This window comes from Podarcis liolepis, assembly GCF_965112155.1.
Source record: "Podarcis liolepis genome assembly, chromosome: 14".
Classification (NCBI taxonomy): domain Eukaryota; kingdom Metazoa; phylum Chordata; class Lepidosauria; order Squamata; family Lacertidae; genus Podarcis; species Podarcis liolepis.
In genome coordinates, this window is record NC_139569.1 from 41025133 (window position 1) to 41048413 (window position 23281).

Here is a 23281-nt window from a genome sequence, read left to right on the forward strand (position 1 = left end):
TTGTCCTGCGGAAAGTCATAGGAAACAAATGTAATTGTATATTTCGATCCATTTTTGAACACTCATGGTGAATATAGTTTAAATGAAAAGTCAGGTATTTTTGTTGCATTTTAAAAATCTTCCTATAAATATATATTGCTTTCGAATCAAGTTAACAGTTATGTGCATCTTCAGGTAGATGTGGAAATACTAATGGTGATAATTTTGTGGCATATTCTTAAAAATATACAGATGAGAATGAATGTCAAACCAAACCTGGATTGTGTGAACATGGGCGATGCGTAAACACACAAGGAAGTTACAAATGTGAATGCCATGATGGTTTCACCGTCAACGAAGCTCAGAATGAATGCATAGGTAGGTGTGGGGCCAGATAAAAGTGCAGTGGAATGGGTCAGAGCAGTAAATGTTTTTTTATCTCTTATTAGTGAGATCTCCTACTATCACAAAATCTGTTAACTGAGCATGTTCAATTCAGCTGAAATTTACTGTGTTGGCTGTTCAGCTGTCATTATAGGGAACTACTGGGTACATTACTTCAAATATTTATCTACACAACTTTAGGAGGGCCAGAATTGTGTGAATCTAGCTATTAATCTGCTTCTGTTTTTATGTTATCAAGCATTGAATTGTTCTGTTGTTACCTAACAATTCTTTGGAATATTCTAACTCTGATTATTTCTTTCTTTGGATTCTTCACTCAATGTCTTTTCTTTCTTTCTTCCAGACTTAATGTCCTCTTTCTTATTGCTGCCTGGTTTTAATTCTCCCTGTTGCTAAATATGGCTAAGTATGCCCTTCTTTCTCTTATATTCCTGCTTCAGTCCCTGTCTCCCTCTGTCCTGCCCCCCAAAATCAGAGTCTCTTTGTCAGCGTTTTGCAAAAGACGTTCATTTGCTTTGCAGACAAGAGAGAAGGCTATTGCTTCACTGAAGTCTTACAGAGCATGTGCCAGATTGGATCGAGCAACAGGAACCCTGTGACCAAATCTGAATGCTGCTGTGATGGCGGGCGTGGATGGGGACCCAACTGTGAGATCTGCCCCTTCCTGGGCACTGTAGCTTTTAAAAAACTTTGTCCTCTTGGCCGTGGATTTACAACCAGTGGCGACGGTATGACTGTTTAAGAAACTTAAGCACCAAAAATATCAATTCGACTAGACATTTAATTTGTAGCTAGGTGGCATGGAGCCACATGCCTAAAGTTCATAGGGCCCTGAAGTTCATAGGACAGTAGCACATCAGCCTTTAAAAAAAAACAAACAACTGTTTTGAGAAGGTCTAGCTGAGAACAATGAAGCCAAGGGTGCACTTGACCCTTCCCATGGCAGCAGTTTAGCCACCCTAAATTGCCTCCTGAAGTGGCTTTTCGTTTATTTTTATTTAATTGAAAGGTCACCAAACACTCGTATGTAACATGTAGTTTGGCCCAAGTTGTAGCAGGTTTCATTGACTAAAGTACCGAAACACCAAGCTATGAAATAATTTCTGGGGTTAAGCATTGCCTGCCCATTCTCAGCTCCCCATGTGCTTAACTAGTTCACCTGCTACTCTTCTCTTTCCTGCTAGATGAGCCCTGGGGAGCCAAGGGGAGATGAACCCTGGTATTTGAGACTCAAGTGAATGAGGATTGAGGCAGAAGAAGGACTGCTTCTTCCATGCAATCCAAGCTGGTCTTAGGGCAGGGGTCGGCAACCCACGGCTCCGGAGCCGCATGTGGCTCTTTTACACCTTTGCCGCGGCTCCGGGGTGGATACTAGCGAGGGGAGGAGGCGCATTGTGCGCCCCGACACTCCCCACTGTGGCGGGCGCTGTACTGGCTGTGACGTCGCATGGGGGCGGTGCATGCGTTAGTCACGTGCCGTCCTGACGTCACCTTCCCACCCGCCCGCCCGCTACATTGTAAGGGGCATGTACGCTGGTCACTGCATTGAAAGGGGGCATGTACGCTGGTCACTGTTTTGAAGGGGAGTGAAGAACACACACACACACACAAAAAGGTAACTTGTTAATTTAACGTTTATTTCTATGAGGAGGACTAATTCTGAGGGGTCAAACAAAGAAATAATTTAAAAAGTGACAAAAACGTTATTTTTATAATGACGAGTTTTGCGGCTCCCAGGTTTTTTTTCTTCGGAAATGGGTCCAAGTGGCTCTTTTTGTCTTAAAGGTTGCAGACCCCTGTCTTAGGGCAACCCCCCCCCCAAAAAAACCAAACAAACCGTGGAAAGGGCAATTTCTCTTTCAGGATCTAGCCTCCCTGTTATGTACCAACCAAAGCAGCCAACCAAAAAGCTTTCCCTTCCCACATGCTGTTGTAGTTCAGGAACAGCAAAGGCCAAGGGAAAAACAGAAGATCCAGTGCTGCAGAAACAGTTGAGCAATAGGCAATGTAACATGGAGTAGCAGAAGAGGGTATGGGTGAGCCAGATAGAGTAGGAGACTTTGGGTGATAATGGCCATTGCAAGTAAGTGCATGTGTTTGTGTTGGGGGTATCTAGCTCACGTAGGTATTGGTCTTTCAGCTTGTTTCTATTGCTTCGACTGTTTATCCACTGGTATGTCCAACAGTGTCTATGCAGGAATGTCCCTTACAATAATGTTATTTGCACATTTCCCCTCCCCTGCCTTCCTGCTGTTCAGACTGGCAGGAGGAAGTGAAAAAATGGCCTACGGGTCAGAACATGGTCATAAAGCACACTATGTGATTCCCACGTCTAGCTGGGAGAATAAATGTAATGACTATGGCTCAAAACAGTACTTGGGTCGCGAGCCAAGTGGAAAGGTCAGCATTAATTGACAACTCCTAGATCTGCTGTTGCTCCATTAGTTCCATCTCATTTTGAGGTTTCTTTCTTCATTGTGAAATCACATGAAATCGCCAGTTTTCCTTTTTTTATATATACAATCATTGTAAATTGTAGGATCAATGTTTTTCTCTTCACTGATAAGTTACTTTTGTCTCCTGCAAAAGCACAAGAGTAGCACTGAACCCAGGTATGCAGTTTTCCCCCTTTTGTTTTGCCTTCTCTATAGTCCTATTTATTGAATTTCAGATATTGACGAGTGCAAGGTTATTCATGATGTTTGCCGGAATGGAGAATGCGTCAACGAGAGAGGATCATACCGCTGTAATTGCAAAGAGGGCTATACTACAGATATAACAGGCACACTTTGTATAGGTAGGTTTCTCTCATTTTATATGCAGACATAATCATTTTATTTATCTTTCCTTTCTGTTAAAGACGGGTGAGGAACTATGTTTCCGTACAGTGACTTCCATCACCCTTGATCATTGGCCATTCTGGCTGGGACTGATGGAAGCTGGAATTCAACCTCCTTTGAGAGGTCACAGGTTCTTTGGTAAATGAATTTTGAGGGCCTTCCCATGTAGCTTAGGTGCTTTTCACCATGCCACCACAAACCTGTTCTCTCAACTTTTGCCGTGCTCAAATCTGTGTGGGTAACCTCACACATGCTTACATTTTAAGGTGGCTCTCAAGTGATGGCCTTAAAGGCCTGAAAAGGCTGTAGTGTAGATGACATGGGGGCTCATGAGGAGAAAGGAGCTGATAGCAGTTTTCAAAATATGCACGAGAATGGTGATTGAGAAAAGCCGCTATAAAAGAAGTGTTTTATGGAATAGAAGGAATTGTCTAGATTAGGGTGGGGAAGACTGTCCTTCCAGGTGTAGCTATCAGTTCTAGGCAGCATTGCCATTGATGGATGATGAGCATTATGGTCCAACAACATCTGGAGAACCAGAAGCTTCCCACTCCAAATTAGAAGGTTGCATCTTGCCTAGGTGACACAGCAGCAGGATATAAAGTAGTCAAGAAAAAAAGAGAGAAAAGCCAAGAAGCCAGTAACAGCTGAACTTGTAGCAATTTACAAGAACTCAAAGCAGGGAAGAAAAAGTAATGAAAAGAACATTTCGTGCAATCCAATCATCACTTCGCCGTGCAGCTCCCGAGGAGTAAAATGCAAATGTAAAAATGCTTTTCTTAGAAGAATTAGTAGAAGTAGGGTTGCCATATGTCCCATTTTCCTGGACATATCCGGAATACTGCGGTTGGCAGCAGTGTTTGGGCAGAAATCAGGAAAACATCCAGGAAAATCCGGACATATGTTGGCAGTTATTAATGTATTTTGATGATCCGTGTTTATATTTTGTAAATTGACCTGCTAGTATACTGAAATGCAGCATATAAATTTAATCAGTCACTTGGGGGGGGGGCAGTAATTATTAATACCACAACGCTATTAATATAAACGAAAAGTGTTTGTCTTGTTTTACTTTAGATCTGAATGAGTGCAACCTGTCTCCAAAGCCTTGCAATTTTATCTGCAAAAATACAGAGGGCAGTTATCAGTGCTCATGTCCAAAAGGGTACATTTTGCAGGAGGATGGGAGAAGCTGCAAAGGTAAAAGTTGCTCGTATGAGGATATTGTTTGAAAGGTGTATCTATGCGTGTAGTAAAGACCTAGTTTACTTGCAAGGGTATTTTGAGAAGGAATAAAGGGATAAAGTGGCTGACAGTAAGCTCTCTTGCCAGCTTCTTCGCCTCTCCCCCCCCCCCTTAAATTGGCAAGTAAGGGAACAGATAGAGGCTGTTGTTGGCCTCAATTTTACCTTGGGTTCCCCAGTTGCAGACCCTAAGCATAAACAAGAAACAACACAAGCACATGCAGAATTTGTGTTATGGAAAACAAACACCTTTTCCGCATCCCCCTAACATGCTCATAGTTGAGTGCATTCTAAGAGGATAATATGAAGCAATCTTGAATGTGAATGCACTCGCAACTAATCAAATGCACGCTCCTGAGATAAATGTGGCAGTGAATTGCTTTGGCTTTGAATTTTCTGTTCAATTGTATTGATACTTCACTGTTGTAAACCACCCTGGGGGCTCTTTTTAGAGTTGAACAATGGCACAAAAATGTTATATAAATAAATTTTACCAGGTCCAGAAGAATAGAAAGAATGTTCCATCAAAAGTGACAAGGGCAATGCTCCTTGATACTTTCTGCTTGGCTGGATTTACATCTTATGGTTCACTCTGCTCCTTTGCCTTGATGAAGAAGAGAAATTGAAAAGTGTATATTTTCCTTTTAGATCTCGATGAGTGTGCAACCAAGCAGCACAACTGCCAGTTCCTTTGTGTCAACACCATTGGGGGCTTTACTTGTAAATGCCCCCCCGGATTTACTCAACATCATTCAGCGTGTATTGGTGAGTAACAAAGAAGATTGAGATTTATTTGTTTTTTTTCTGTCTTGCAGCCATTGCTGCTGCACACACTACAATATCATAATATATGACAATGGCTGGCAACTAGATTGGCCACAACACCAATCTAGAGCAGACTACATGGCCGAAAGGCCAAGACTTTTCTGCATTTTCCTATTACATATTTCCTCTATTATATTCATAGCTGACTGATTACTGGTCTGGATCTTTCTCCATCACTTGACCTATCAAGGAAGAAAGAAGTGTTTGTGATGATACAACTCAAATGCGTCCAACAGTTTTCACTTCCTACAGCCACTTGAATGGATGCTATTGAGGATTTATACTTTTTATAGGCAAAGGCATAGCCAGAGGTCCACAGTTTGGGCTTGCCTAAGTAGCCAGACATTATTTGTGGTCACCACCAACCCTTTCCCTCCTCCAATTCCTGTGGCGGATGCAGAGCACTTGGGGAAACCTTCCCCCACAAAGTCTCAGGGAACTGCAGAGAACGTACGAAATGGAAAGCATAATCTGCTTTTATGTTGGGAGGCAGAAACAACACACTCCAGTGGCTTCTGTAAAACTCAAATTGTTGGCAGTGTGTTGAGTATCCAGAGGATGGGAGAGGAGCTTAGAGCAGGATATGGTTAGTTGCCACAGGCAGCATGTCAAGTGGATTTGACAAATCCTAGTCATAGATGAATTGCAGACCAGGAGGAGATATAATAGCCATCTTCAAATATCTAAGGGGTTGTCACATGGAAGATGGAGCAAGCTTGTTTTCTACTGCTCCAGAGGGTAGGACAAGAAAGGAGGTGCTGACTAAACATCAGGAAGAACTTTCTGGCAGTAAGAGCTGTTCAACAGTGGAACGGGCTCCTTTGGAAGATGGTGGATTCCCCTTCCTTGGAGGTTTTTAAGCAGACCTTGGATGGCCACCTGTCATGGATGATTTGGTTGAGATTCCTGCATTGCAGGGAGTTGGACTAAATGACCCACCATGCCCCTTCCGACGCGCCAATTCTATGATTCAACTGTCAGTTGTCCACAGGGAAGATTTGACCACAGGCTCCCAACTGGCCACAGGATGCTGTTGGGGGAGGGATGGAAAACTGGGGAAAGGGATAAATGGAAAAAAACATGGCCATCTGGCTGAACCCTGAACAGGAGCACTGCATGCTGCAACATTTTGTAATATGCCACTTATAGAATAAATCAACAAACACCACTATTACCTCATTACGTGAACCATCTTTTGAACACCACAACACATACGTAACTAGCTGTAAAGTAACATAACATGATATGTAATAAAACTGTAATTTTAATTGTCATATCAAAAAGCACAGTTCCTGATGGCAACATATCATATCTTCTATATGTACTGGTATCGTAAAGTCCAAGGATTATCAAGCCCAAAGATTACAATGCAGTTCCTATTGGCAATGCCATTTCATGCTGATATCTTCCTTCTGCATCGTCCTACATCTTAGAAGTGTAACATGCAAAACTACCTTCTGCATCATCCTATGAAAGTGTGACAAATGGAACTAATTAGTAACAAAAGGCAGCTAATGGTAGAGTAGTTCTCAGGATACACCCTTGTTTCGTCCATTGGGCTTCCTCAGCGACAAGGTTTCCAGGAAATTCCTCAGTGGGTTTTTTCACCCGAAAGTAGAAAGTAGTCCTCAGGAACGCAGAAGTTGCCAGTCAAAGACACTCAATGTCAATAACCATTAAAACTATGCTTATATAGAAGCAACCCCTACAACGGGGCGGGTGCAGACAATTAGAATTGAACATTCTTAAAGCGACATAATTGCATAAATCCAATACATTAAGTATTCCACATCTTCATTTACATATTACCATAATTTTTTCAACTTAAGTGCAGCATTCCACTTGTAAAATATGAATTCTAAACATTGGCTTTCTATGTTTACCCTTAAATATAATGCATAGGTGTTTCTCCCTGAATTTCACCCAATACTCTAAGATGGATCTTGAATCCAGCCTCATGCTCACCGGATCTAAACCATACATTTCCCCACTGCATTTAAAACACAATCAATGCACATTAAAAGCACGTGACTTCCCCCAAAATAATTATGGGAACTGTAGTTGTCCCCGCTTCACAGAACAATTTCTATCACCTTAAATAAATTGTAGTTCTCAACATTCTTTGGGGGAACTATGAGCTTTAAACGTGCATTGAATGTGCTTCAAATATATGACATATATCTGGCCTATGTTGCTGTCATTGTAAAGATCCAATGAAAATATCTTCTCAGACCATACTTGTTATAAATCCTGTACACTTACCTTGTTTTCCATGGTTTGAAAGACGAATAATGAGTCTGTATTCTGAGATGAGAGCTTTTCACAATAGAGGTTTTTTAGTAGTCATTTTCAAGATGAACAAAAATTGAGCAAACCCGCTGACTTCTCCCACCTATTTTCCTTTCAGATAACAATGAATGTGCCACGGATGTCAATCTTTGTGGGTCTAAAGGTGTTTGTCAAAACACACCTGGAAGCTTTAGTTGTGAATGCCAGCGGGGCTTTGCCCTTGACCAGACTGGAGCCAGCTGTGAAGGTACAGATGTTGGACACATGTGGTCTACTATTCTTTTATCTGTTACTGTGTGATTAATGCATCCCATGTAAATAGGCAGTAGATGTAATCCCCAAGAGCAACTTGGGGGTCTCTTGGGCTTACACAAAACATTTTGAAATCACGGCAGGGGCTTCCCTTGTAGAAAATTGGTTAAGTTGCCTTTAGTGGGAAAGGCATGACACCCTGTCATTAAATGACAGCTGTTTTCCATTTAAAGGATGATACTGCCCAGTGTGAGTTAAATCAATGCATGCGGGGAAAGCTGTAACTCTTACGCTATAATGCATACCCACAGATACAAGCAAATATTTGTGGAGTTGATTATGATACAGGTTTTCCTAGTGACGAGAGAAATAATTCAGAAATGTACTTTCGTTTTATAGATGTTGATGAGTGTGATGGGAATCATCGATGCCAACATGGTTGCCAGAACATAATTGGAGGATACAGGTGCAGTTGCCCACAAGGATATCTCCAGCATTACCAGTGGAACCAGTGTGTCGGCAAGTCTCTTTTCTTATTGTCAGAGGAGACAAGATAGTTATGGGGTTAGATTGCGGTATTTTTTATTGTTGTTTGTGTCTTAATTCAGTAGGTTCAGAGGAAATTTCTGCACACTGGGTCAGCAATTTTGGTGGGCCCAGGGGCACATGTGCAAATTAAGAAACTCTCATGCACACCACACACACACACACACACTGCAGCCTGTTCTATTGCCTATAACAGAATGCTTCTTTCAAGCATAATTTTTGGGGAGGGACACTGTGGGTGCCAGGGAATGCCTCTGCTAGTGCATGTGTATCTGTGGGTGCTGTTGGCAACCCTTGCTGTGTGCAGTCCTATAAAAGGCAACAATGGGTCTACATGTCCTTGTGAGTAGCTGAATATTACAGAACAAGCTCCTTTACTCACCTGAGAAGCCCAGTGCACCATTAGTTATCTGTCACTCACTCCTTAGCCATTTATGTGAACATTGCCATTGATGCCATCAGAGGAACAATTTTGGTGACAGTACAGTGGTGCCCCGCAAGACGAATGCCTCGCAAGACGGAAAACTCGCTAGACGAAAGAGTTTTCCGTTTTGGAGGTGCTTCGCAAAACGAATTTCCTATGGGCTTGCTTTGCAAGACGACAATGTCTTGCGAGTTCCTGCTGGTTTTTCCCTTCCCCCCCTTTTCTAAGCCGCTAAGCCGCTTATCAGCTGATCCGATCAGCAGATAAGCCGCTAATAGCGCTAATCCGCTAATCCGTCAATGGGCTTGCTTCGCAAGACGGAAAAACCGCTAGACGAAGAGAATCACAGAACGGATTCTTTTCGTCTTGCGAGGCACCACTGTACATATCTTTGTAAATGAGCTAACCCCAAAATGCTTCGGACAGAGTGCACACAGAAGCGCCATAATTTCAGCCCAGAATGGTGCTCATCTGCATTAGATTGCATAGGCTATTTGTGCATCCAATATACAGCCGGTGGGCACAGTGAAGGTCATCCAATGTAATATGGATACATCTAGGAAGGTTCCTTATACCGAATCAGACCATTGGTCCATCTAACTGTACATTGTCTACACTGACTGGCAGTGGCACTCAGACAGAGTGCTTTCCAGCCCTGCCTGGGGATACCATAACTGAAGCTGGGACTTTCTGCATGCAAAACTGATGCTCTGCTACTAAGCGACATTTGGCCCTTCCCCACTTAGGCCCTAGGGAGATTTAGTTGACAGAATTCAACCATGAAATGATTTTTAAGGACTTGATGTTTTTTACTTTGGTGTTCTTGTGAATAACAACTTTGATTAATCCACCACTTCAAGGCAATAGATGGATTGCTTACTGTGAGTGAGGTCTCCCATTTAAATGTTAACTTGATTTTTGTGGATCTTATGTTGACATCACATAAATGCATAGCTGTCAACTTTTCCCTTTTCTTGCGAGGAATCCTATTCGGAATAAGGGAATTTCCCTTTTAAAAAGGGAGACGTTGACAGCTATGCATAAATGCAAGTAGATCAACAGACACATTAATACCTGTCAGGAAAAGCTTCCTATAGACTTCACAAACAATCCATTGCTGTTTCCAAATGGCCTTTGAGTTGTGTGTGTGGTTTGCTTTTTAAAAAAAACTGTGGTAACAAACAAATTCATCTGTTCAAACCAAAGGCATTTTGTTCCTTAAGAAGCCTTTGTTGGTGACCTGTGCCTCTGCAGCCCAGCCAGTAAAATTGCTCATGGAGAAAGTTACTGATTACTTCTAGGGAGGGAGGGTTGGGTCCTTATGTGTTTTCAAAGTCATGGGAAACCACTTTCTTATTTTCATTATATTACTGCAGTGTAGCATGAATGTTCTAATTCCAGTTTTTATTAGGAAATCCATCTAGAGGTATTTCTAGTATCTAATTGAATTGGTCCATCTGAGTTGCAGTTCTTTCCTGGAGATATGTATGGTGACTCATACTGTGAGAATCAACCATGTGCCTGCCATTGTTTGCTTTCAAAAGCATATAAAAATGCCTTTCCTTGTTATCATTGCGCTGCTCTAAGGGAGGTCTCTGGTTTTAATTATGCTTAGGAAAACTTGCTGACATTTTTACACAATCTTCCATTTGGGAATGTAGATGTTTCAGCTCCAACAAGGGAATTTGACAATTACTCAAAAGTTGCTTTCATTCTGGAAAGATTGGATTAGGAGGGGACATATGATTTAAATTAAAAATTTAATTTGCTCTTTCAAGCTTTTCTGATTTTAATATTGTTGGGAATGGGGTAGCCCCAAAGACAAGCGGGTATAGCGAGTGTCTCAAGTTATTTTGGAAAGTTCAAAATTCTTCTGTTCTTTCAAATGAACCTGATGTTTTCCAGGATGGTACTGTTAGACCCTTTATGTAGCTGAAAAAAAAGTTGGTGATGCTTTTGTCAGTTTTAAAATCAGATACAAGTATGTATCACTGCCTTCTTATATGGTTAGCTTCACTGCTATCATCTTTTTCAGTTTTCTGTCCTTGCTCATATTTGCCTTCACTCTCAAATACATATACCTAAGTAATAAAAATTAAGGGAAATTAAAATGAGTTTAGCTTCCCTGGTTGCTGTGGCTGTTGGTGCTCTTTTTGCTACCCATGAATGCTGATCTAGAATTAGACCTAGTATAATGTAGTACAGGCATAGGCAAACTCTGCCCTCCAGATGTTTTGGGACTACAACTCACATCACCCCTGACCACTGGTCCTGTTAGCTAGGGATGATGGGAGTTGTAGTCCCAAAACATCTGGAGGGCCAAGTTTGCCTATGCCTGATGTAGTAGGTTAGAGTCTAAGCTAGAGAGTCCCTGGTTCAGATCATACCTCTGCCACAAACTGTGCCCACATGTCCACCCTGCCAACTTGAGCTCAGCAGGGCTTTGGATATGATGGCTGAACTGCCTTTGGGTTGCATCCATAATTAATTGGTGAATTGGTTGATTATTTTTTTCTTTTCATAAGAAGTATTAATTTTAATGAGCTGCTATTTGAAAAGTAGACTTAAAAACATGTTCGGTTGTGTAGAGATTATATTTGTATGCACTGGAATCAGGTGGCACATAAGATTAATTTGTAAAAAATTAGAATAGCAAACTCTTAATTCAGGTTTGGGTTACAGTACATGTTAGTTCACTGTAATGATTTAGCTGCTCCACCCAATCTAGACCATTGTGATTTCTAGTGGTAAGTATTTTTGGCTCCACCTTCTTTACCAGAAGACTCCATATCGGCTACAGTAGATGTGCTTCACAATAATATAAATCTGAATGTCTAATCTGCTTCGGTTGCAGATGAAAACGAATGCCTCAGTGCCCATATTTGTGGCGGAGCGTCTTGTCACAACACTCTGGGGAGCTATAAATGCATGTGCCCTACTGGATATCAGTTTGAACAGTTCGGTGGAGGTTGCCAAGATGTCAATGAGTGTGGCTCTTCACAAGCCCCATGCAGCTACGGTTGCTCAAACACAGAAGGTGGTTATGTCTGTGGATGCCCACCTGGGTATTTCCGAATAGGACAAGGGTAAGAGGATTCTTCTTTTGAAATGCATAGGTTCTAAATGCAGTAGCAAAAGATCTATAAGCATTTATCTGAGTTCATTGTAGACCAGCAGATGCTGCGGGTGAGTGAGCCAAGGAGAGAATATGGAGGCTACAAGGCTCCCATTCTTTTCCGAAAGTTGTATCCACAGCAGTGTTGAAGCAGTCATGAGGCAAACAGAAGAATCTGTATAATATTAGTTGGTTCACGAATGTATGCATGATCTTTCATCAATTGATTACTCAGCACTTAATGACTCGCAGGTAAATGTGTGAGCTGCCTCTGTTCAAAACTGTGTTTCGGCAGATAGTCGATGCATGAAGTGTTATTCTGCATGTGTAGCATGTCTCTCTCTGTGTGTATGTAGGTGTGTGTGTACACACACACAATGCATGCATATACATCCATCCATACACGTACATGGTCTGAATTTGAGTGGGTTGTAAACAGTGAGGCCAGAGGGAAAGGAGATGCAAGAATATAGAGTCAGTGACCAATACATCATTGTCATTGGCTGCTGTTCATCACGCTGCCCCCACTTTTCTTCATTTCATTGTCATCTGACCCACTGTTTGCAAATCCCCTTCCCCAACCATGAGTGTGTGTGTAGAGTTTGTTCCTAATGTTTTGCTACAGATTGTACTGAAAGTGTTGTGGCTGACGTTTTTCTTTTTTTTCCATTTCTTAGACATTGTGTTTCTGGAATGGGGCTAGGTAAGGGTCACGGCCAGGATCTATCCGCCAGCAGTGAAGTAGATGACAATTCACTTTCTCCAGAAGCATGCTATGACTGTAAGATCAATGGCTATCCTAAGAGGGGAAGGAAACGACGAAGCACAAATGAAACAGATGCACTCGATGCAGAGGTAACTTACCATTCACCATTCCTGGGATGGGTAGGGTTTGTGTAACGTCAGAAGAGTCTTTCTGAGCCCAGTTCCTTCATTAACTTTTCAGCAATATCACATGAGGTGACTTTACCACTTTAGGTTCATCTGGTTAAAGTTTTGAATTTGCTTTCACAATGCTCATGTTCACACATAATGTGCTGAGCACTCTACCTTCATTCCTCCCTTTGGATGAGCTGGTAAACAAACCATGAAGGAGATAGTTCATTAGCATGATACCTTCCTCCCTGGATCACCACGACTGCTAAGCTGACAACAAACAATGGTTTAAGGCAGGCTAGCAACAGTGGTTTCTTAGTGCAAAAGAAATCATGAGCCTCATATATGAGTCATACCACTGGTCCATCTCGCCACTTAGATATGTAGTGTAGATAACACAGGGTTGTTGTGCATCTATCCTGAGATTCATGTTTATACAGGTGCAGCCTAATTGGCTAGCTGTTGTGTGACCATTCATAAGCAGAAGCCTAGTTCCTGAGATGCACTGATTTTGCTGTGGTCTATAAAAGCTCATGTCACATTAAGCCAATATGACTTCCAAACACTTGGAAGGGGTATGTTTATGTGAAAACGAAGCTCAGATGCTGTGGCAGCTGCATCTATCAGTGGGGGTCTTCTGATGTCGTTGCCAGTTTTGAGAGGGGTCAGCTTTCGTAGGCTTTCACTTACATGCTCATTTCCTGTGCAGTGTCAGCACTAAAAGTGCCACCCAGCTTTGGAGCAAGAAAGCTTCATTGTATGAGATACTAGCATGTAGCTCATGCATTCAAGCAACCTGTTTGGTCTGTTAAATAGTTTTTGTCGTGGGCATGTGCAATGAGGGTGCTTCTTCTGTCCCCCAAAGGCATTTCCTTCCTCAAATAAGATGCATTTTGGCTGGAAGCCAAGTACCAAATTCAGCTCAGCATGGCCTGGAAGCTCAGACCAGCAGGAACTCACCATGAGATAATTGGAAAGAGCAGCAGAGTTTAGGTGACGAATAATTAGAATCAGAAAATAAATACTGTAGAGAAAAATCTGCTACAGCACTCAAACAGTTCCCCTTTCTCCCCAGTATCTTATTTTGCCAAACGATAGTAATAAAAATCATTTGACAGTTTTGCAGAATAAAGCAATTTTTGGGAGATTTTCCTGCGGAAGCTCTTCTGACTGTCCAGTTCTTTAAACAATATAATCAGATGCAAACTTTACAGGCGCCTCAAACTGATCCTTATCACAGCTTCTGAGAACCAAGCATAGCAATCAGCCTGTTGGATGATGGTGTATTCTCCAGTTGTTCTAACAACCATTAGCCAAAGGCCCGCATTTCCTTTAATTGTATTTCAAGAACTGTATATGTACTTTAGGACTCATCTTTTGCTCTGATCTAAATGATCTCATCCTTGTTCCGATGAACAGGGATCAAAGAAGCAGAAAGTGCTAAGTGGTACAGAAAGTGACAAATGCAACAACTATTGCAGAATACCATGGCACCTTAAAAGTACAATTGCTTATGGGCTCCTCTGGCAGTTCTGGAAATCTGGAGCCTTCATGTTTGTGTTGTCGGTTCACAAAGAGGATGTGAGTGAGCTGGAGGCGCATGGTGAAATGTTGGGTGGTCACCCATGCTGTCTGGACTTCCAGCCAGTTAATGCTTTTGGAGCTCTTGCTAAAGATCATTATGCCTTTGTCACATGCCCCTTGCAGTGGGCTCATGAGCCCTGCAGACTTGCATCTGTGGTGACGACTGGGTGTGATGCTTGGACCATGTGGTTATTGGGGAGGTCGGCATGCACAGTCCTGGGATTCATGTCATCAGTTTGATGTCTTACTTTTTGGAAGACATTAGTACCTTGGCAGCTGCTTTTATCTTTATGATGCAATCTGGGGTGAGAGAGAGGCCAGGCATTGATATGTATCTAGGAGTGTGCCAAGATAAATCAATTGTGGCATTGGAACAAGGTGGCTCTTGTGATTATGAAGCCATTAGTCTCTAGGGCCATCATGGTGTTGGAGAGGTGCTGGTGTGCCTCTTCCAGGGTTGGTGCCCAAATGGGGTTGGTTCATCAAGGTACAAGTGGCTATGGTTACCCTGGAGGCAGAGGTGATTCACCACAGCAAGCATGATATTGGCGAATACTCTGTGAGAAGAGACCAGGCTGAATGGGAGAATCTTGTACTCAAAGTGGTGAGGTCCTTTTGGAAAGCTGAGGTATTTATGGTGGGCGGGCTGGATGAAAACATGGAGATAGGCATCCCAGAGGTCGACTGATGTGAGGAAATTGTCATGGTGGATTCCCTGATTGATCCTGATTTTTTTTGTAAATCACTCATCAGTTTGGGAATTTGAAGTCCAGGACTGCTGCCAAGCTTTGCAGTCCTTTTTTGGCACCACAATGAAAGATGCAGTAGATGTCGAAGAACTGGTTCAATGACCATGTTAAGAAGATGTTGCACACTCTCCCATACGATTTGGTTCTTGGTTTGACCCCTGGGGGCTGGTGCTGGAATGAAGTGAGATTGTGGCAGGGCAAGGAACTCTATCCAGTATCCCTGAGAAGCGGTGTTGGGGTCCAGCAATCTGTCATTGTCTCTTTCCAGGAGGCAAAGGAGGACTTTAATCTGCCCCCCCCACTTGCCTGGTGGTAGCCACGTTCTGTTGGTTCTGTTGATGGGTGTTATGGCGGGGTGGGGTGGAGGATCCAAAATTACTGCCTTGCAAGGACTTAGCGGCATGGCAAGGTTTGTTCCAGGAATACTTTGGTCAGTAGTCGCGTTATCTGTCCTTGGAGCTATCGTTCCAAAAGAAATGGTGGATTGGTAGTGGGAGTAGCATCTTGAGCAGTGTTTTTCCTTTTCTTGTTTGACTAGGACCTTCCATTTATGCTTTGACTCAACAAGGATATCCTTAAGGGTGTCCTCACCAAAGAGCTTACAGTCTCTGAAGCCTGTTGTGGCTTGGTTGATTTTAGATGCTGTGTCCGCTTTCCAGTGTTTCAGCCATAACATTCTGCGGGCAACCACTTCTGCTGGCATGGTGTGTGCTGTGAACTGGGTTGCGGGCAAGGTAACATCTGCAACAAAGGCTGCTGATCTGGAGAGCTTAAGGAGTATCTTGCGGATTCCATCAGCGTCCTGCTGTGGATTGTTCAAGAGGTCATCAACCACTCTGGCAGGAGTAGACATAGGAGAAAGGGTGGGAGGAAGGAGGAGGAAGCTATTGCTTCAGGGGGAGAGGGGCTTCAAAAACAAAGGAGAAGGCAATAGAGACGATTAAGCTGAGAAGAAGAAAGCAGGTGCTCGCTTTGTTCAGGAAGAAACAAAAAACTGGCTGCGAGCGAGGCCCATGCGTGTGGTGGGTAGCTCCATACCTCAGAGGACTAAGCTGGCCGAGGGACCCCAACAGGGGCAGCCTGAGTTTATGTTTCAGTTTATAACTTCATTCTAACAAGACTCCCACCCCAAGTCTCAGACAAGCTCTGCATGGGCCTGCCAGGAGCCGCCTACTGTATTTTTCGCCCTATAGGACGCACTTCTTCCCCTCCAAAAATGAAGGGGAAATGTGCCTGCGTCCTATGGGGCGAATGCAGGCTTTCGCTGAAGCCTGGAGAGCGAGAGGGGTCGGTGCGCACCGACCCCTCTCGCTCTCCAGGCTTCAGGAAGCTCTGCGCAACCCTCGGGAGACCGGCTCCAAGGGTTGCGCAGAGCTGCCTGCAGTCCCGGGATCAGCACAGCTCTGTGCGGCCATCGGGAGCGGGGCGCTAAGTCCCGCCCCGCTCCGGATGGCGGCGCAGAGCTGCCTGCAGTCCCAGGATCAGCGCACTTCTCCCCATCGCCAGCCCCACAAGCTCGGGGGACAGCGGGGAGGCAGAGCGTGCCTTCCCACTGTTCCCCGACCTGGTTCTTCCAGCCCCGCACCTGGGGGGGAAATAATTTTTTTTCTTTATTTCCCCCCCAAAAAAACTAGGTGCGTCTTATGGGCCAGAGTGTCCTATGGGGCACAAAATACGGTACTTCCTGAAAAGTTTGGTGTCCGGCAGGTGGAGCCAAAGCCCAACTCGGTACCTTAGGAAATATTCTGAGTAGCAAAATATTGTAGGCATCCCACATACTATCTGAATAGCTGGGATGGTTATTATGCATGTATGGAAAAGCTAGAAGAAATATATTAAAGCACTCTGTTCTTTCACAGGATCAGCCTGAGATGGAGACAGCAGTTAACCTTGCCAGCTGGGATATTGAAAAGCCAGCCACCCTTTCTTTCAACATCTCCGATCTTAATAACAAAGATCGCATCTTGAAACTGATCCCTGCTCTCACAACACTGACGAATCACAACCGATATTTAATAGACCATGGGAATGAAGGTGGTTTCTTTAGGATAAATCAGAAAGAAGGAGTAAGCTTCCTTCACTTAACAAAGAAGAAGCCAGTGCCTGGAACCTACTCATTACATATCAGTAGTATTCCGCTCTTCAAAAAGAAGGAACTCAATCAGCTTGAAGATAAACATGACAAAGACTACCTCAGCGGTGAGCTAGGAGACAACCTGAAAATGAAAATTGAAATTTTGCTTCATTAATTCACGAGAGACCAAATACATAAAGCCAAAGATAGCTAGGTGAGACTTGAATGTTTTATTTCCCAATAAGGTTCTCCATATCACAGGTACAATCCTTCATGAATACATTTGAACATGTGAGCACTATTCCATTTTGATGTAAGCAAGGTACAGGAAGAAAACTGTAGCTCACAACAACCACTTTCTCAGGCTTCTTGTAAGTATACTTACCTTGATATGCTGAATCTTGAATACCGGGACTGCTGTTGGAAGTTGGCCACCGATGCCGAGGCAATATCCTGTCAGCAGCGATGCAAGAAAACAAGCTCAATCAATGGATTCTTATGTTTTGTTTCTGTTTTTTAAGAAAATCTTAAAATCCGCTTCTCCAGCTACATCTTACTAGGTCAGCCGTTTATGATATCAAATTGGTGCTAGAAAATGTCCAACCTAGATTTTATAAATGCACTGTAATATATACACAACTTAGAAGCCAAAGAAATTGCAATTATTCCACCTAAATACATCAATCAACCAAAGTTTAGCTCAGTAGTTTATCTCAGTTATACCTATAATACAGTACATGTAAATTAAGTGTGTGTATACTGTAACCATGCTATTTTTATCCATGAAGCATTTGTAAACTAGAATAATAACACCCTTCATGTGAGGGTTTATAATGGTGCTTATAAGATCAACTACTTAACTGTATACACAAATCTGGTGATAACATTTCTGTGACAATCAAAATGCACTGGGGTCAATGGGGACCATTAAACATTCTCAGAAGTCACATGACACAGTGCCATCCATAGTTACACCATGACATAATGTAACATGTCAAAGAGTACCTACCATCATTCATATCAACAAGGGTTCATTGTCAAATGTCACAATAAAACAGTTTTTTTTAGTTCATTCTGTGGCTTCATGTTCTTGCTAAAGTTACAGAAAACCATATGAAAAGCTAGATTCATGTGCATCCTAATATTCATTTCTATGTTTAAATTGAAGACAACTATTAATAAAAGCTACAAAATCCACATGGACAATTCAGTTTGCAGTTTGGTGGGGGAGAGTAGTGTACTGCGAATACTGCATTTACCAAAATAACCTGTACACCAATAATCTCTCTAAAAAGTATAATAATCATTTATCTCTAGAACTGAATCATTAGCAGTTCGGAATAAATATAACTATCAATCCCAAAAATATTTAGACAAATTCAAGGGTAGCCTTGTTGCTCCAAGTGTATGCCAGTGTTTTCCCTCTCTAGAAAACAATTATGTTAAGAACTTATTATCATCCTCATCATAGTTTAAATAATTGAGGTTGGCCTATTGCAAGTTCATTAGAGACAATCACATTATAATTTCTATTATTTCTACAAGAGTATAAAGTCAACTGATGTACCTTCTCCAACTGTAAAAGGTGCTTCTAATTGTACTGTCACGTGCTACCCCAATCTCTGAGTGGTGCAACATTCCAGGGGTTCCAGGCTCTTACGACAGGTTCACGTTTGCTTTGGAATGAGGTACAGCAGAGCCTCTGGTACCTAGGATATATGGTGTTTTTTTTACACATATATACAACCTGAGCCTGTGATGGAGCAATTCACAGCATTAACACCCCAATAGAAATATATGTAAAGAATAAAAAAATTGTCCAGTAGCACCTTAGAGACCAACTAAGTTTGTTCTTGGTATGAGCTTCCAAGTGCAAGTAGATAAATAGGTACCGCTCCAGCGGGAAGGTAAACAGCGTTTCTGTGCGCTGCTCTGGTTTGCCAGAAGTGGCTTAGTCATGCTGGCCACATGACCTGGAAGCTGTCTGCGGACAAACGCCAGCTCCGTCGGCCTAGAGAGCAAGATGAGCGCACAACCCCAGAGTCATCCACGACTGGACCTAGGGTCCCTTTACGGTGCTACTGGACAGTTTTTAAATTTTTAATATATATTTCTACTGCATCAGACCAACATGGCTACCTACCTGAGTCTTGCTTCTCCCATAGCCACAGCCTTGGATTCCAGCAGAAATCAGACACGGCTCTCTCCTTGTCTTTGCAGCCTGCAGTTTTGCTTCCAACTTCTAGCTCATATAACGGGGGGGGGGGGGAGGCCCACCCATTTGCCCTCTGGCCCCAGAGCCACTCCATTTGTTGCTTTAACAACCCATGCTTAGCAGGTGTTACCAGGCTGGCCTGGGTAATCCAGCAATGGAATCCGTGTTGGATCCAGGAATTAGAAGAGGGACTCAGACATATAGCCTATCGCCCACCAAAAAAGACCCCCTCAAAACAGTATCATGCTTGCAATATTCCAGTTACACGTAGGTAGCAGTGTTGGTCTGCCGTAGTTCAGATAGGTATCTGAAGAAGTGTGCATGCACACGAAAGCTCATACCAATAACAAACTTAGCTGGTCTCTAAGGTGCTTCTGGAAGGATTTTTTTTTTCATTTTGTTGCAATATTCCAGATCATCAATAACCGTTTTTTGGATGTTGCTTCTCCATCCTCCTATCTACCAGGGTTCAGTTGCAACGAGAGCAATTTACCAGTCTGTTCCTTCATCCCTGAACTAAAAAAATCTTCAAATACAACAGCATGCAAGGATTTGCACCAGTGTCTCTGGACTGATCAAAGCTGACAAACGATTGGACAATCACCCATTGCAGTGGTAGGGAACACCTGGCCTGCAAGCCTAATTTGGTCCACCAGGCCTCCCCATTTGGCCCATGAAGTCATATCAGTCAAGCCATGCCTACATATATGATATCAGATGTGGGGCTAAAGGCCTGGCTCAGCCAAATGGAGCTTGCAGGCACTGCCAGTCAGCTGATTAGTGGTGCTTTCAAAGGTCTGAGCAAAGACCTGCTTATCAAATCTTGCAAAGTGTTTGCAAGACCCAGCTATCAGCTGAAAGGAGAAGAGAGCCTTTTTTCATTCTGCTCACCACCCATCCCAAATTGGTGACTGATACTGCCAAAATTGGCAACACTAAATATATGCTGGAACTGACTGGATGGTCCCAGTCCAGTGACTGGAACTGGGCTTACAGCTTTGGGGGCTGGACTTGGGTGCTTACGCAGGAATTGGGCATACAGCACCCTTTGGGGTATTCTGTTCTTGCAACAGATATCTGTCTCCATGAGGAGATCCACTATAAATGGGAAGGTTTGTATTTATGAGCAGCCTTTCTTCCTAAATGCCAAATAAAATTTCTCTTATAAGCTCGTTTCCCCACCCTCCAACAGGGACACAACAAGTGGTGGCGCCTGCCCACATGAGCATCCCAATGGGGTGGCCGCTTGTGAGCGTCCCAGTGGGGGTGCCGCCCGCAGCAATGTCACCCCCCTCAGGGTTGGGACCCAGGATGGTCCACCCCCCGCCCCTCTTCCTCTGCCAGTGGACACACCTTTGTGTCTCTTGTGAACTGGGGAAGATCAAGTCATCTGTTAGTCATTTGGCTTGCTCTTCCCTCTGATCAGCTGCTTCACAACTGCTTGGTCTATGGGAGGGGACAGCAAGACAAGTCAGGATGAAGACCTTTTTTCGCCTGAAATCTATTGCTGGAAATTAAATGGGGGGTTGATTTGTACAGACGCCCAGTGTACATTTTGCTTTGCAATATAAACACTAGTAGTGTATTTATACCTACATATCAATCTATCCATATCTCCTCTAGTTATAAATCTTAAGATCTCCCACATCAATCACACACATCTTTTAAATGGCATTTTAATGGACCAAGTTATCATTGTCTCCCTCAGTAGATGATTCTGTATTTTCTATAAATATGCAAACATCATAAAGCGAAATATAGGTACGCCTAAATTTGAAAGATGAAATCAACATTTAAGAATAATTTGTAATAATGAAAAATCAAGGTTGTCTTCCAAACCCAAACAGCTTAACTTTGGCATTTGGCAAAGCATATAAACAGAATTATAATCAAGCTGTGACACTTACATTGATTTTGAAGTTGAGTAAGTTAATATGTCACTTCCCAGTGAAGATTGATTTACAAACAAGTAAAAAACACAATAAAATTATGGAAATGTATATAAAACAAAATTAACAATATAATATCATTGGTACTGCCCAAATGTCCAAGAAAACAAAAATGTCTTTGCCACTTGAAATGGCGACATGGTTGGCACCAAGCTAGCCTTCCAAGGGAGAGTGCTACAGCCTAGGATGAATGTAATTGTGGGCCTTATAATGTCAATGGATTCCAGATAAGTGATTTCAGAAGTTAACAATGTGTGTGTTCAGAGTTTGGTGATGGCTTTTCACTGATGTTGGGAATTCCAGTTCTATCAACCATTCACTCACTTTAATCATTTACTGTCTCTGTAAACAAACATTTTAAAGTTTCCAAAAGTCATCATAACAAACAGTAGACAGACTTTAATGTACTGTAATGTATGCATTGCTCATTTTGACTACAGGGAGACATGGCAGCACCACTTGATTTAGTGATGTGGAATAATGTGAAATGAATAGGTAATTTCAGAGGTATTTCAGTTATTTAAACTGATTAACTCACAAAACAACAATTCAGATGAATAAGATACATGATGAAGATGTTTTGAAAAGCATGCATATTTCATTTCAAATGAATTGCATATTAAAACCACTTTCAAGATGCTCCAGTTCATTCTATGCCTAGTATTTATTGCCCGATACACTGAGGCTGATTGTGGAGGGATAATCTAATATTAAAACCAACTTCAAACTAACATTGTCTTACTGTGAACTATGCAATGTGATGGCGCCAGCGCTTATGTCTTTAAAGAAAGAGATATGCAGAAGGGAAAATATTTTGTTATCCCCAAAGCATCAGATTTTACTGCTCAAACCACATCAGAACAAATCTATAAAATTGCAATGTTCTTGTATTAATTCCATTCCACAGCAGTTTGTGGTGTGGAGATATTCTCTAATAATTCAGACTGCAGGATATAATTTCCAAGAATAATATATTATTTAATGTGTTGTTCGATGTAACAAATATGATAGTATGAAGGGGATCTGTTAGATCTGGAAGATATATATAGTATATAAATATATACACACAGGAGGCATACATAGATATATGTGGCTTGTATTTGTTATAATGCTAGAACTGTGAAGAACACATTTTCCATACCATGTTTACAAATTAAAATTTCCTGTTTCATTGCAGCAGGTAGTGAGAAATAACTGAGCATCATTTAGCACATGTTTGTCTCACAGGTATGCACACCTTATTCTGATATGGTTCTAACTGCTTATACTGTACTGCGTTTGTCTAAGGGCATGTTTGCCTAATGATGAAACCGGCATACATATAACTTGATTTCTCTGTACTTGTTAACTGTACATTTCATGGATGTGGGAACTAACTCCATTGAAGAGCATGGCATTCGAGTTGAAGAGTTGGTGTAAATTCTGTTTGCAGTCTTTATATCAAATGCAAGTCATCACTTGACGTAACTCTCATAAAGTGAGGAGTGTGTGAGAGCCAGCCGTCCGAAGCCCTTGTGGTGCATCAGGCTGCCACTATCTGAAGCCAGAGCTGGAAGTGAGGAGGAGGGATCCAGTTTAAACACTAAGGAATTGTACATGTGCAAAGGCTGCCACATTCTGCCAAGGTAGGAATGCTTTGTGCTTGCAGAATGCAGCAAGCCTTTGTGCATGAACATTTTCTTGAAACACAACGTCGTCTGAGCACCCCTTCAGTCATCATGAGGAAGTCTAAAATGTATTATGAATTACTCCCTGTGCTGCACATGGACCTTCCATATTTTACAATGACTGGCAATTTCAGCTTCTGTTGGTCTATTATTATTGGCAAAGAAAATTGTCAGTAAACAGCTATGGCCAGCCAGCCTGAGTCATGCCCCCTGACTTCTAAATATTTGACATGGATGGCGTAGAAAAT

The 23281-nt window shown here is 42.4% G+C and overlaps 2 protein-coding genes across 4 annotated transcripts in view; both read left to right on the forward strand.

The window, feature by feature from the left end:
• FBN1 (fibrillin 1) overlaps positions 1-18274 on the forward strand; it is a 216377-nt gene extending 198103 nt beyond the window's left edge. For 2 of the 3 annotated variants that reach the window (XM_083475467.1, XM_083475468.1), the window contains exons 57-66: positions 232-357; positions 906-1112; positions 3056-3181; positions 4302-4424; positions 5117-5233; positions 7701-7829; positions 8234-8353; positions 11659-11890; positions 12597-12774; positions 16988-18274. In XM_083475467.1, coding sequence (XP_083331593.1) covers positions 232-357; positions 906-1112; positions 3056-3181; positions 4302-4424; positions 5117-5233; positions 7701-7829; positions 8234-8353; positions 11659-11890; positions 12597-12774; positions 16988-17377 — 1748 coding nt within the window. In that variant the 3' untranslated portion in view covers positions 17378-18274. Of the gene's footprint in view, positions 1-231; positions 358-727; positions 886-905; positions 1113-3055; positions 3182-4301; positions 4425-5116; positions 5234-7700; positions 7830-8233; positions 8354-11658; positions 11891-12596; positions 12775-16987 lie in introns of those variants that run through there. The other variant, XM_083475469.1, reaches the window with a different exon arrangement.
• Positions 1-23281, forward strand: part of LOC310693470 (NAD(P) transhydrogenase, mitochondrial-like) — a 963907-nt gene that overhangs the window by 707437 nt on the left and 233189 nt on the right. The window lies entirely within an intron of this gene.